General features: G+C 35.0%; 1 protein-coding gene across 1 annotated transcript in view; it reads left to right on the top strand.

Moving 5' to 3' along the window:
- The window catches only part of LOC149815149 (ADP,ATP carrier protein 1, chloroplastic-like), a 30,607-nt gene extending 15,423 nt beyond the window's left edge, over positions 1 to 15,184 (top strand). The window contains exons 2-5 of the mRNA XM_089989815.1: positions 13,418 to 13,687; positions 13,777 to 13,920; positions 13,999 to 14,346; positions 14,433 to 15,184. Of these exons, the coding sequence (XP_089845941.1) occupies positions 13,418 to 13,687; positions 13,777 to 13,920; positions 13,999 to 14,346; positions 14,433 to 14,864 (1,194 nt within the window). The 3' untranslated portion in view covers positions 14,865 to 15,184. The remainder of the gene's footprint in view (positions 1 to 13,417; positions 13,688 to 13,776; positions 13,921 to 13,998; positions 14,347 to 14,432) is intronic.
- The last annotated feature ends 702 nt before the right edge of the window (positions 15,185 to 15,886 follow it).

Here is a 15,886-nt window from a genome sequence, read left to right as displayed (position 1 = left end):
CACAATAACCTGTGGTAGAAATACGATCATCGGAGTTGCCTCCTCAATCAGAGTCAGTATAAACAAGTAAAGTAAGAGGTGAAGAGGAGGGTAAAAATAATCCTTTAGTTATAGTGTTTTTCAAATATCTGATAATCCTCGTGACTGCGACCATGTGAATAGTAGAAGGTGCAGTCTGAAATTGGCTTGCACTATGAATCACATGAGAAATATCAGGCCTGGTGATAGATAAATATGTTAGTGACTCAATTAACTGACGATAAGGAGTGGGATCTGCTAAAGGATTGTCATCACTGGCTTTCATCTTGGCGTTGATCACTTCTGGAGTTTCAACCTTCTTGTCATCTGTTAGCCCAAACCGAGTAATGATGTCGGAGGCAAGCTTCATTTGAGAGAAGACATACCCCTTGGGAGAGTATGCAACTTCAATTCCTAAAAAGTACCTTAGAAAACCAAGATCAGACATATCAAAATTTTCTTTTAAAATATTTTTAATAAATTCAATACCCTTTTTATCATTACCTGTGATGATCATGTCATCCACATATAGTAACAAAATTGTTATGTATTTGTTAGATTTTTTAACAAACAAAGCAGTATCAGTATAACAAGAAGAAAAACCATTATCGAGAATTACTTTGCTAAAGAGATCATACCAAGCTTTTGAGTCTTGTTTAAGACCATAGAGAGTTTTATTTAATTTTAGGATATTCCCTTGTCCAATTTCAAGACCTGACGGGGGATCCATAAGAACTTCTTCACATAGAGTTTCATTTAAAAAAACATTTTTAACATCAAGTTGATATATCGGCCATTGTTTAATAGAAGCTAAGGCAATTAAAGTTCGCACACTAGTCATTCTAGCTACTGGGGCAAATGTTTCTTCATAATCAATCCCATATTCTTGGGCGTAGCCTTTTACAACCAACCGAGCTTTGTATCTTTCTAGAGATCCATCACATTTGGTTTTAACTTTATAAACCCATCTACACCCAATTGTTTTTTTCCAAAGGATTGGCGAATAATGCTCCAAGTTTGGGCTTTGTTAAGAGTCTTTAATTCAATTTTCATGGCTTTAATCCAATGAAGATGATCCTTAGCTTCTTTAAATGAGGCGGACTCATGATAGGAGTGTATTAACATGAGACAAGTCCTATAGTTAGGTGAAAAAGATTCATAAGACACAAATTTTTGTGGTGGTCTACTATTACGAGAGGATCTCCTAAGTTGATTGTCTTTAACTGGTTCTTCTAAAGAGAAATCTTGGGAATATCTTTCAAAGGCATATTGATGTTCATTTCCTAACCGCCGGGTATATACATTAATATTATTAAGGTTCTCATTTCGAGAACCATCATCATGTTGTGACATATCATTATGATGCAAAATGCCATCACAAGAATTATCACAAATAATTGCATCATGGGACTTCGTTCTAGGAGCCAAGTCAAATAAGAAGGAATAATCAATGTCTTCTTTAGATGTGTGAATATCAAAACCATTTTGTTCTTCAAGAAAGTTTACATTTCTTGACATATAGAGTTTATTGTTTTGTATATCATAGCACCTATAGCCCTTTTGATTTTCACCATAGCCAATGAACACACATTCAAGTGCTTTTGGCGATAATTTGTCTTGTCCTTGAACAAGCACAAAGCATTTACATCCAAAGATCCTTAGTCTATTAAAATCTAGAGTAATTTTGAATAATTTTTCAAATGGTGATACATTTTTTAAAGAAGAGAAGGGCATACGATTTATAAGATATGTTGCGGTAAGAAGAGCTTCGGCCCAAAAATTCTTAGGAACATTTTTAGAGATAAGAAGTGTTCTTGTGATTTCAATTAAATGTCTATGTTTTTTTTTTCGCAAGACCATTTTGTTGTTGAGTCTTAGGACAAGATCGTTGATGTAGAATTTCATTTAATTTGAGGTAATTTTGAAATTCTTTAGTCATGTGCTCACCTGCCGAATTGGATCTAAGTATGGCTATAGTATTTTGAAATTGATTTTGAATGAGAACATGAAATTCTTTAAAATTAGTAAAGACATCGGATTTGTTTTTAATAACATATACCCATGTATATCTAGTAAAGTCATCAATAAAAACAACATAGTAAGAGTATCCTCCTTTAGACATAACGGGTGCCGGCCCCCATACATCAGAATACACAAGTTTGAAAGGTCTTTTTGACACAAAATTACTATGTGAATACGGAAGCGAATGAATTTTTTTCAAGAATACAATCATTGCATGTAAGTGTATTTGTATTACAAAATTTTTCCAAGAAAGGAAAGAGATGCAACTTGGAGATACTAGGATGTCCAAGCCTCTTGTGCCAAGTCTCAATATCTTTAGATTGAACATGATTACAAAAAGATTTGGATAACAAAGACAAAAAATCCATATAATAAAGATCTCCTCTTCTATGGCCTTGCCCAATCCGCTTCTCGGACCGGAGATTCTGCACATAGCAATGGGTAGGTGAAAAAGAGACATTACATTCAAAATCGGTAATTTGAGAAACGTAAAAAAGATTTAGGTTAAGTTTTGGAATAATTCGTATTTTGGGAACAAAAAATTCTTTATTTTGATCATAAGTTTTTCTCAAGGTTTTCAATATCTTCATCTAAGGATGTTCCATCGGCGGTGAAAACATATGATTTGAATTTATTGAGACTTGGTTTTGACAAAAGTGATGCATTCAGAGTCATATGAAAGGAGGCACCCGAGTCAAGAATCCAAGCGGTCATACCTGGAAAGGATGAGATGGCGACAACGGAAGTGGATGGTGTAGAGGATGATGGAGTGGAGTTCACCTTCATGAATTGTTGAAGAGTTTCGATAAGATGAGCAATAGACTCCTTTATGTCTCCATCTTTCTTTGAATCTTCATTCGGAGGAATTTCTCCAATGGAAGCTACCTTCTTTTTGAACTTGGGACAATCCAGACGAATATGGCCCAGTTCATTACAATTATGGCAAATAATTTTTCTTCCTCCACCACCATTATTTTTCTAAAAATAGGGTGGTTTGTATGGCCTTACATTGTTGTCGGCTCTAGAAACGGCATGAACTTCATCAACATCCTTTTTTAAGGCCAAACGAGTCTCTTCTTGACATAAATCGGCCAAAATGTCACTTAGAGGAATAGAAGCTCTATGAAAGAGGGATCCTCTTAATTGCTCAAATTTGGGACGAAGCCCATGAATAAATTGGCAAAATCTTTCCTTCTCCATTTGATCTTGCCTCATGGCAATAACACTACCTTCCCATTGTGGTTCGAGAAGGACAAGTTCATCCCATAAAGAAGATAAGGTACTATAATAGTCCCTAATACTCATATCATCGTGCTTGGTTTCTCTTACTTTTTCTTGTAAGAAGAAATGTCTAGCAAGATCTTTTTTAGTGTACATGCCTTTCATAAAGAACCAAGCTTCATTGATCCTCTTGAACTTTGCAAGATTTGCATAAATTTTTAATTCAACATTATTCATGAATCATGCTAAAATTTTAGCATGCTCACTTTCCCAATCTTCCATTTTCGAAGAGAAGTCAAGAATAGCTTTCTCTTTTTCTTCTTCATTCAATGTTTTTTCCTCATTGCCTTCAAACTTGGTTAACTTCAATTGTAGTTCCGGAACGGTTCCACACACATAACCCCGAAGTTTTTTACCTTTGAGGTTATTTTCCATAGCGGCCGCTCACATACGATAATTGGTCCCATTTAACTTAAATGAGAGGTCGATTTTGACGTCCTTGTTGGTCATTTATAGAAAAAGAGTTTGAAAGCAAAAGAGAGGAGAGATATTACTTGACAAGAGAGGATCCGATGAAACTTTCACAACCAAGGCTCTGATACCATGTAATGAAGTGCCGGATAAGAGGAGCGATATCTCCAAGAGCAAACAAGAGAGCACACACATACGCAAATAACCATTAATGGGCAAGATTACAACAAAACCACAAAAGTGGCAAAACACCCAAAAGAAGAGGAAAAAATATATTCCACTCAAGAAGGTTTCAAAGAAGCATACATTACAATGGGGGAAACCCTTTATTTATAGGCACAAGGAGAGGACCCTTGGAAGGGCTCCTAAGGGACGTTGGAGCCCTTTCAACGGTCACAAATGTGACCGTTGGAGGCTCCAACGTCCCTCTTAAAAGGAAAAAGGAAAAAGGAAAAAGGAAAAAGGAAAAAGGAAAAAGGAAAAACGGGAAAAAGAAAAAGAAAAAAGGGAAAAAGGAAAATGTATAAATTTACATATGGCGTGAAATAGTAAAATAACTGTTTTACCCCTAGTGGGTATTACAAAGAAAATACATATATTTATATATGTAGATAGACACATAGACATATGTAAGTAAAGTATATATGTGTATGTGTCATAATCTCTCTCTCTCTCTCTATATATATATATATATATAGCATATTTTAACATCATCCGCCTAGGTGTGTTTTTGAAAGTGGTAAAATTCTCAAACTTAAAAATGCTTTGTATAAACTTAAGCAAACTCTTAAAACTTTGTATGATAGATTTAAAATGTTATGATAAGCTCGAGTTATCGATCTTGTTATACTAACAGTGCTCATTTTTTCAAGGATACATGTACTAACATTGTTATTCTTCTGTTATACGTAAATGATATGATCATTATTGAAAGTGACAAAAAGAGAGTTGAAGAAATAAAAATTATTCTTAAAAAATATTTTGATATGTCTCATCTTAGTTATTTGAGATTTTTTAGGTATAGAGGTGGCATACACACCCAGAAGGTACATCCTATTTCAAATGAAGTCGGCTGCAGATATTGTAGCTAAATCAGGCATTTCAAATAACAAGAAAGTGGATACATCGGTAGTTAATGCAAAGTTCAGGTTGGAAGATGAAATTCTTCTTGAAGATCCAATGCCATATAGACTCTTGATCGAGTCTCTAACTTGTCAATTACAAGACCAGATATTGCTCACTCGGTTCACTCAGCAATCTAGTTTTAACATGCACCAACCACTGTGCATATACGTGTAGTTTTAAGGATTATCATATATATATATAAAATTTCACAACTAAAGGGCTTTTTTTATCCTTCCGTTCTTTCTTAGAATTAATGACTTATACTGGCGCAGATTGGGAAAGAAATCCTGATGATATAGTCTTAACTACCGGTTTTTGTGTGTTTCTAGGAGACTCTCTAATATCTTAGAGGTGCAAGAAGTAACAAAAAGTTTCATTGTCTTCAATCGAAGTTAAGTATCGTGCCATGACAACTACAAGTATAAAAATTATATGGTGAATAAGCCTTCTCAATGATATAGGAGTTATCATCTCGAGCCCTTCGAAGATGTGTTGTAACAACAAAAGTGTTATCTACATTGAAAGCTATCACACCTTCTATTAACACACAAAGCATATAGAGATGAATTGCCGCTATGTAAGGGACAAGTACTTGAGAGGAACAATTGAGTTTCTCTATGTGACTTCCGAGTGTCAACTGGTAGATTTCTTCACTAAGGCCCTACCTTCACCTTGTTTCATCTTTCTTAGTAAACTTTCGGTTATCACACCGTAAGAGAGGGAGCATTAAGTTGCATGATTAGTATGTCTATGTTAATATTAATATATATATATATATACATGGTGTGTAAATGTAGTAATATTAATATATGTATGTATTATTTTATTCATGTAATAGGTCATGCCCTCTAGTGGCATTTTTATCATTTTACCTTATGTAATAAGCCCTGCCCATTAGGGGCAGTTTTGTATTTTTATCTTTTCCTTTTTTTGTCTTTTTTATTTTTTATTTTAATTTTATCTAGCCATTGGGACTAGCCCAACGGCTAGTTGGACTGGCCCTCTTGCCTCCCCTTTACAAACAACAACAACAACTACGCCTTCATCCCAAAACAATTGGGGTCAACGATATGAACCAAAAAAGAAATTCATTTTGGGTCTTCCACATGAATCCTTTTCCTCCAATCATTTCTATCCAATGCCATGTCCTCGGTGAGGTTCAAAGCATTCATATCCTTTCCTATCATCTCCATCCAAGTCTTCCTAGGCCTACCCCGACCTCTTTTAACTAATATATTTTCCCATTTCTCCATCCTTCTAACTGGAGCATCATTAGGCCTTCGCCGAATATGTCCAAACCACCGTAAACGATTCTCTCGCATCTTATTTTCAATGGGTGCAACACCTACCTTCTTACGTATCTCCTCGTTCCGAATCTTATCTTTTATTGTATTTCCACACATCCATCTATGCATCCGCATCTCAGCTACACTCATTTTTTGAATATGATGTCTCTTGGCAGCCCAACATTCCGTACCATATAGTAAAGCGGGTTTATTAGTCGTCCTATAAAACTTTCCCTTCAACCGCAATGGCATTCTACGATCGCACAACACTCCAGTTGCACTTTTCCATTTCATCCACCCAACCTTTATCCTATGTTGTATATAAATGGGATATTTCCCATATTGAAAGTATGATTCTCTTAAGCATTTTCTAAGTGAATAAAATATTATTTTTTATATATTTTGAGTACTCTCTTGTGTATTTTTGCGAGCTATTGTGAAGTGTGCCTTTGTGGCCTTGTATTTTTCGATTAGAGTCTTTTGTATTGCCTTTGTGGTTTTGTGCTTTTGCCCTACATTGTGTGCTCTTGTGAGCATTGCGATTGTTCTTGTATTTGAGTTTTCATTACAATTCTTTCCATGAGAAATGTTTTCATATAAGAATTTCATATACTCAACTATAGAATGCGGAATGTTGTTAGAGGGTGGGATTTTATTAGTATAACTCCCTCTAGAAGCTGAATTTTTGACACGTAATTCAGTTGTCTACCAAAATGTTTTTTGTGTACTGCTTCCTCTCAGTGACTGTAAGACTCGGTTTAGATGTGCGAGTACAGTATATTATGGTATGGTGCTGCTCATGTATATAAGATGAAATGACTCTTCAAGCCTCATGGATTAAGGCAGTTTTTAGACAATTGCTTCTCACTTCACTCTTCATGTATCTCACTTTCTTGCACCAAATTTAATTACACTATGATCCATCTTGATGTACTATCATCCACAGATGCCAATGTCAGCCTCATAATTATATCATGGGATTTTTTTGTAAGAATTTTAGAAAGTTGTTTTTCTTGAGGAAAATGTCAGTGATCTTTTAAAAAATATGTTTAGATTGGGTTGAATGTTGATATATGGCATGTAATGTGTTAATATATATATATATATATATATATATATATATATATATATATATATGTGTGTGTGTGTGTGTGTGTGTGTGTGTGTGTGTGTGTGTGTGTGTGTGTGTGTGTGTGTCACACGGACTCTTCTAACAGGGCACCACACCCGCATCGCACCTGCACCCAGGCGAGTGCGACACTTGGACACAACTACCTTTGTGTTAGGTGAAGTCAACCACACTGAGGTCCATTTCTATCCAAAAGTAGATTCGGTTAACCTTAATCAAGTTCATTTTTATCTATATTATATATATAAATACATAAATGCATACAAATACATAGTGTTAACTTAAAACTGTTAAAAATTATATATATATATATATGTATATATATATATATATGTATATATATATCCTCCCCACACCCAAGGTTTTTTAAAGTGTCATATCACTGCATCCACACCCGCACTTATGTGACAAATATATATTTTGTAATGCCTGCTAGGGGCAATTTAGTCTTTTCATCATTTTTATCAATATTCATGTCTATTAGGGACATTTTTGTATTTTCATATATTTCTTTTCTTTTTGGTCTATTAAAGGGGTAAAAAGGGAATCCCTTAAGAGTCATTGGCACTCTCCCCAATGACTCTTTTGGGAGCTCCCCTTGGCCCCTCTTGTGGTGTATATAAAGGGGACTTCTCCCTTATTATTCTCAATGCTTTTTCAAGCATTTCAATAAAGGCTCCAGTATTATTTCAAGTTCTCTTCTCTTGTGTGTTTTTTTGTTTGCCCTTTATGGCATATTGTATCTTGTCCATTAGAGACATTGTGTTTATGTGATTGTGCCTTCTTGTAGTCACTTTGTGACATTGTTTTTGACACTTGTATTTTCTTACATAGTATGAGATCCATTAGGTGTTGGAAGCATTCTTGGGACTTCTCTCTCTTATGTTTGAGTGTTGTTAAGCTTCATACTCTTGTTTTTCTTCAACTCTTCCTCAATGACCGACAAAGTTGCAAAGATCGACCTCTCATTCAAATTAAATAGGACCAACTATAGAATGTGGGCATCCACCATAGAAAACAACCTCAAAGGTAAGAAACTTTGGGGATATGTATGTGGAACCGTTCCAGAATCACAATTGAAGCTCATCAAGAAGAAAGAGAATGAAGAATAAGCTTTGGGTGATGAAGGAAAGGCTAAAGCTATTGAAGAATACCAATCTTGAAGATTGAGAAAGTGAGCATGCCAAAATATTGACATGGTTTATATATAATGTGGAGCTCAAGATGTGTGCTAATCTAGTCAAATATAAAAAAGCAAATGAAGTATGGTTCTTTATGAAAGGTATGAACACTCAAAAGGACCTTGCTAGACATTACTTTTTACAAGAAAAAATAAGAACCAAATAAGGGGATATGAGTATTAGATACTATTATAGTACTCTATCATCTCTATCTCTATGGGATGAACTTGCTCTCCTTGAACGAAGGAAGCGCTCTTGCCTCAAGCAAATGGAGAGATTTTTTTTCAACTTATTCATAAGTTTTGTCTCGAATTTGAACAAGAGGAACCCTATAGGACTTCTACTCTTCTTAGTGAAATCCTTGCTGATTTATGCCAAGAAACTCGATTAGATCTTAAAAAAGACTTTGATGAGGTCCTTGCGGTATCTAGACTAGGAAATAACACGAGGACATATAAACCTCCTCATTTTTGGAAAAATAACAATGGTGGAGGAAGAAAAATTGTTTGTCACCATTGTAATGAATCGTGCCATCTTAGACCCGATTGTCTTAAACTTAAAAAGAAGGTGGCTTTCGTTGGAGATAGTCCAAGAAATTCAAGTGAAGAATCAAGAAGAGATAAAGACATAAAAGACTCCATTGCTCAACTTATGAAAACTCTCCAACAATTCATGAGAATCAACTCTTCCACACCTTCTACGTCCGGTGCTGCTGTCTCATCAACTCCTGGTATGTCTTCTTGGATCCTTGATTTGGGTGCCTCCTTTCATATGACTCCAAATGCATCTCTTTTATCTAATCCAAGTTTTATCTATTTTAAATCATTCATTTCCACGACCAATGGAGCATCATTAGATGTTAAAGGGATGAAAAACCTTGAAAAAATTTTTAGTCAACGCAAAGAATTTTATGTTCCAAAAATTAGGATTATTTCAAAACTTAAATCTTTTTTTCGTTTCTCAAGTAACTGATTTTGGATGTAGTATTTTTTTTCCACCAACCAATTGCTATGTGCATGATCTCTTGTCCGAGAAGCGAATTGAGCAAGGCTATAAAAGAGGAGAGACCTTTATTACATGGAGTTTTTGTCTTTGCCATCCAAATCATTTTGTAATCATGTCCAATCTAAAGATATTGTTACTTGGCACAAAAGGCTTGGTCACTCTAGTATTTCTAAGTTGTATCCTTTTTTTTTAAGTTTTTGTAATGAAAAAGAATTTACATGCAATGATTGTATCCTTGAAAAAATGTATTCTCTTCCTTATCCATATAACAACTTTATTTCCAAGAGACTAATTGAATTAGTTCATTCAGATGTATGAGGACTGGCACCCGTTATGTCTAAATGACGATATTCATATTATGTTGTCTTTATTGATTATTTTACTGGATACACTTGGGTTTACTTTATTAAAAACAAATCCGATGTTTTTTTCTATTTTTAAAGAATTTTATATTCTTATTCAAAATCAATTTCAAAAAAATATAGCCATTTTTAAATCCGATTCTGGAGGTGAATACATGTCAAATGAATTTCAAAACTATCTTAAACAAAACAACATTATTCATAAAAGATCGTCCTAAAACTCAACAAAATGGTATTGCCGAAAGCAAACATAGGCATCTTATTGAAACAACAAGAACTCTTCTTGTCAGTAAAATGTTCTAAAGAACTTTTGAGCCAAAGCCTATCTTTCCATAATTTATCTTATAAATCGAATGCCTTCCTCATCTTTAAAAAAATGTTTCTCCTTTTGAAAAATTGTTCAAAATGTTTCTGGATTTTAAAAGATTAAGAAATTTTTGTTGTAATTTTTTTTCAAGGACAAGATAAACTTTCACCAAAATCTCTTGAATGCACTTTTATTGGCTATGGTGAAAATCAAAAGTGGTATAGGTTTTATGATATTAAAAATAACAAACTTTATATTTTGAGAAATATGACTTTTCTTGAAGAACAAAATGGATTTGAATTTCAAAAATCTAAGAGGTTGATTATTCTTTTCTCTTTGACTTATTGCCTAGAAATAAGTCTAAAGATTTTAATGATACTATTTGCGATGACAATTCTCATCAAATGATGCTTTGTCTCATCAAAATGATGATTCTCACAATGAGAATCCCAATGATATATATATATGTATACTTGACGAGAGGGAAATGAACATCGAAATGCTTTCGACATATATTCTCAAGACATTTCTTTAGAAGACCAAGTTGAAGAATCCCTGCTTAGGCGATCTTCTAGGAATAGTAGACCTCCTAAAAAATTTGTGTCATATGATTCCTTTTTCCCAAATTATAGAACTTGTCTAATGATGATCCATTCTTATCACGAGCCTTACAACTTTAAAGAATTCAAGCAACATCCACATTGGATTGATGCTATGAGACTTAAATTAGAAGCACTCACCAAAGATAACACTTGGACAATTGTAGGTCTCCTTTTACGAAAAAAGACTATTGGATGCAGATGGGTTTATAGAGTTAAAACTAAGAGTGATGGGACATTAGAAAGATACAAAGCTATGTTAGTTGCTAAAGGGTATGATACAAGAATATGAAATTGATTATGATGAAACCTTTGCTCCGGTTGCTAGGATAACTAGTGTAAAAACCTTAATATCCTTAGCATTTATTAAACAATGACCTATCTATCAATTAGACGTCAAAAATGCTCTTTTAAATGGGAACCTTTGTGAATAACTCTACATGAATCCTCTGTCGGGTCTTGAGATTGAGAAAAAAAAATTCTTAAACTGAATAAAGCTCTTTATGGTATTAAATAAGCTCCAAAAGCCTGGTATGATCACTTTAGTAAAGTTGTTCTTGATAATAATTTTACCTCTTGTTATTTCTGATACTGCTCTTTTTGTTAAGTATGCAGGTGATCATATAACTATTTTATTTTTATATGTTGATGACGTGATCATCACTGGAATGATAAAAAGGGCATTGAGTTTATTAAAAATATTCTTAAAAGCAATTTTGATATGTTTGACCTTGGATTTCTAAGGTATTTTTTAGTATTCGAAGTTCTCCTTAGAGATATGTTTTGTTTCAAATGAAGCTTGCATAAGATATTATTGTTAAGTCTGGCTTAACTGACGGAAAGAAAGTGGAGACTTCAGAAGTAATAAACGCTAAGATGAGAGTCGATGATGAAACTCCTTTAGAATATCTCACTCCTTATCGTCAATTGATTGGATCACTAACATATTTATCAATTACCAGGCTATATATTGCTCATGTTGTTCACAGTGCAAGTTAATTTCAAAACGCTTCTAATACTATTCACATGGCTGCCGTTATGCAAATTATCAGATATTTAAAGGAATCCATAACCAAAGGACTATTCTTATATTTTTCTTTATCTCCTAATTTAATTGCTTATAGTGACTCTGATTGGCGTGGTAACCCCAATGATTATATTTCTACAATAAGCTACATTTTTTCTTGAAGAATCATTAATCTCTTGGAGATGTAAAAAACAACAAAAAGTGTCTCTATCTTATACGGAAGCTGAGTATAGGGCGATGATTACAACTATACTGAACTTGCTTAGTTAAGAAGTTTGCTCAAAGATATGAGAGTCATTATCTCTATTCCTTCAAAGTTGTGTTGCGATAATAAGAGTGCCATCTACATTGCTAGTAATCACGCATTTCATGAATGAACAAAACACATCGAGATGAACTGTTATTATGTTCGAGATGAACTTTTACGAGGCACCATTCAACTACCATATGTCACTTCAGAGTTCTTCACCAAAGCTTTGCCAGCACCCTCTTTCTACTTTCTCTTAAGCAAACTCTCAGTGATCTCACCGTCAGTTTGAGGGAGGGTGTGTGTATATATATATATATATATATATATATATATATATATATATATATATATATATATATATATATATATATATATATATATATAATGCCCACTAAGGGCAATTCGGTCTTTTCATTATTTTGTAAATATTCATGTCCATTAGTCATTTTTGTATTTTTATATTTTTTCTTTTCTTTTCTTTTCTTTTTGGGTTATTAAAGGGGTAAAAAGGGGATCCCTTAAGAGTCGTTGGGACTCTCTCCAACAGTCACAAATGTGACCGTTGGGGAGCTCCCAATGACTCTTTTGCGAGCTCCCCTTGGCCCCTCTTGTGGTGTATATAAAGGGGACTTTATGACCGTTGGGGAGAGTCCCAACGACTCTTTTGCGAGCTTTCCTTGGCCCCTCTTTTGATGTATATAAAGGGAACTTCTCCCCTATTATTCTCAACGCTTTTTTAAGCATTTCAATAAAGGCTCCAACATTATTTCAAGTTCTCTCCTCTCCTGTGTATATTTTTATTTGCCCTTTGTGGCATATTGTATCTTGTCCATGAGAGACATTGTGCTTTCTTGTAGTCAGTTTGTGACATTGTTTTAGGCACTTGTATTTCCTTACATAATGATGTGTTCCTAGGTGATTTTGCATTCATGGACATAGAGATAAGATCGTGAGAAACTGTGATTTTCAGATTTGCATGTTTTCGTTTTTCATTAAGCTCTTAATCATCATCCATTTTCTAAGGTACCATCACTACATTCCTGGATGGAGCATTTTATCTTCTTCTCATCATTTTTTGATGTTAGAATGTGCAGGTGTCTTATCTCCTAAGCATAGGCGATGATCTGCTAATGATGAAGTTCCCGATTTTTCTTTACTGTAGGTTGTTAGCCTCATAGATTCAATGATAAAGCATTGTAAAGGAGTTCATTTAGTCACTGTTCTAAGCGATCTCATTTGAGTGTCATCCTAATGTTTATTAGATTATTATGTGCATGAATACAGATCCTGGTTGTGCGTGATTATTTTTCTCAATTTCACCTCTTCAGCTTATTTCATATGAAGATGATCAGGGTTCCACATCCCCCCCATTCAATTTGCTTCATTGTAATCTTGGCTATGTTATCTGTTGCAGATCACTACTGTTGATGAAGCAAAACAGTTCTATCCACTCTTTGGGCTTGGAGCAAATGTTGCTCTTGTTTTCTCAGGTCGCACTGTAAAGTATTTCTCAAATCTTCGCAAGAATTTACCCCCGGGCGTTGATGGTTGGGCTCTCTCTCTGAAGGGAATGATGGGAATTGTGGTGGTGTTGGGTTTTGTAATATGTGGTATCTACTGGGGAGTGAATACATTTGTTCTGACTGACCCATCCCTTCCCAAGCCTGTTGCTCGTAAGAAAAAGGTACATAATTCTTCTGTTTTTACTCATGTTTTAATCCTTTGCCTTTTAGTCAGCACATGATATTACAAGTTGGTTATTAATTGTTGCAGGAAAAACCCAAATTGGGCATGATGGAAAGTATGAAATTTTTGCTATCCTCGAGGTACGTCAGAGATCTTGCTACCCTGGTTGTTGCCTATGGCATCAGCATCAACCTTGTTGAGGTTACTTGGAAATCAAAGCTCAAGGCCCAGGTAAACATCTGTTTGGTAGCCTTCTTTCTCTTTCTTCTCAATTTCATTGTTTAATAGTCCCTCATGTGAAACGTGCAGTATCCTAGCCCGAACGAGTACTCGTCTTTCATGGGTGACTTCTCAACCTACACAGGAATTGCTACTTTCACCATGATGCTACTCAGCCGAGTGATCCTCCGCAGATACGGATGGGGAGTCGCCGCCATGATCACACCTACTGTCTTGCTCCTCACAGGAGTTGGTTTCTTCTCTCTTCTTTTGTTTGGAGAGCCACTGGCTCCTATGATTGCACAGTTTGGCTTAACCCCTCTGCTTGCAGCTGTCTATGTGGGTGCCTTGCAAAACATTTTCAGCAAGAGCTCCAAGTACAGCTTATTTGATCCCTGCAAGGAGATGGCCTATATCCCATTGGATGAAGAGACCAAGGTGTGTTTACCACAGCCACATAATGCTCTTTTGGTTCCTCTCTTCTGTCTTTGGGGATGGTTTTATAATTCTTGTCATTCATACAGGTTAAAGGGAAAGCTGCAATCGATGTTGTGTGCAATCCTTTAGGAAAATCTGGTGGTGCTTTGATTCAGCAATTCATGATTCTCACATTTGGATCTCTTGCTAACTCTACGCCATACCTTGGAGGCATACTGTTGCTGATTGTCGTTGCCTGGTTGGCTGCTGCTCGTTCTTTGGATTCACAGTTCTCTGCTTTGGCAAAGGAAGAATTGCTCCACGAAACTGCGGCTCCTGGGAAGCAGGCTTCAGTAACAAAGGCAGTATCAGACGATGATGGAAATGGTTCAGTCTCTGGAAAGCAAATTCATGAGGCCAAGATTGGAAACAGTTTGGGATATAAACCTGTTTTGGGTGAAGATCCTTCTGACGGGTCTGCTTTGAAAGAGACTGTTGATGAAGGGTCTGGCAGCTCATCTGAAACAAGGACGCCGTGAAGTTAAAGGTTTTCATGATTGATGATGATGGCATTGATGTTGATGAAGATGGTGATGAGGTGAAATTTTAGAGAGAGGTGAATGAGGGCATCTTTGAAGGAGGATATGAGTAGGAATAACAGCATCCGGTAGGTATTTATCTTTCTGGTAATGAATAAACATGATGCAGGATTTGCATTTGTAGTGGTGCTATTTATTAGTTTCTAGCAAAATTTTGATTCGGTGGTAGCAAGAAAGAATATGGGATCCATTTGACACATTGGAATGTATTGAATTTAGATGTTTATTTTCGTGTGTCTTAGTTCATGATCATTTAGTTTCATATTTATTGGTGATCAGTTGGATGTAAGCGACCCGCCATCCTTCACATGACAAAAGAGATGCAAGTTTTGTATGTTGGGCTTATTTCTTTTGTTGGGGTTTAAAGCAAGCATAAGAAGCCTCAACTGTTATGCATGCCGGGGGTATTAGGGTGTGGGCCGCTCATCTTTATGTACTTTAGAATATATATATATATATATATATATATATATATATATATATATATATATATATATATATATATATATATATGTGTGTGTGTGTGTGTGTGTGTGTGTGTGTGTGTGAGAGAGAGAGAGAGAGAGAGAGAGAGAGAGAGATGAAACCTACTAAATGAAACATGCTATTGGATTTTCATGAATTTTTGGTGTTTTTTGAAATTCTCACCATCCATAGGTGATATATATGCTTGTTTTTATAGGAATCACTTCTTGAAACATTTGATTCCGATTCATGGATATGTTTTTATAAGGTTTGAAAAATCAATGGCTTTTAATTTTCATAATTTTTGAAGCTTCAAATACCAATTTTCTATCTAAAATGCATTATCTAAATGGTGATTTTTAGTAAATCAATCATGCTGAACACATCTATCGGGTCAGAATTTCAAAAAAATACCATAAATCCACTTTCCAATGTTTGAGGCCAGAATCTAGCATATTCTCATTTCTTTATGTACATAATGATTGAAGGACTTTTTT

The sequence above is a fragment of the Nuphar pumila genome, chromosome 15 (genome assembly GCF_984573655.1).
Source record: "Nuphar pumila chromosome 15, dmNupPumi1.hap1.1, whole genome shotgun sequence".
Lineage (NCBI taxonomy): Eukaryota > Viridiplantae > Streptophyta > Magnoliopsida > Nymphaeales > Nymphaeaceae > Nuphar > Nuphar pumila.
Note: the sequence above shows the minus strand (reverse complement) of the source record. Positions and strands in the feature narration are given on the sequence as shown.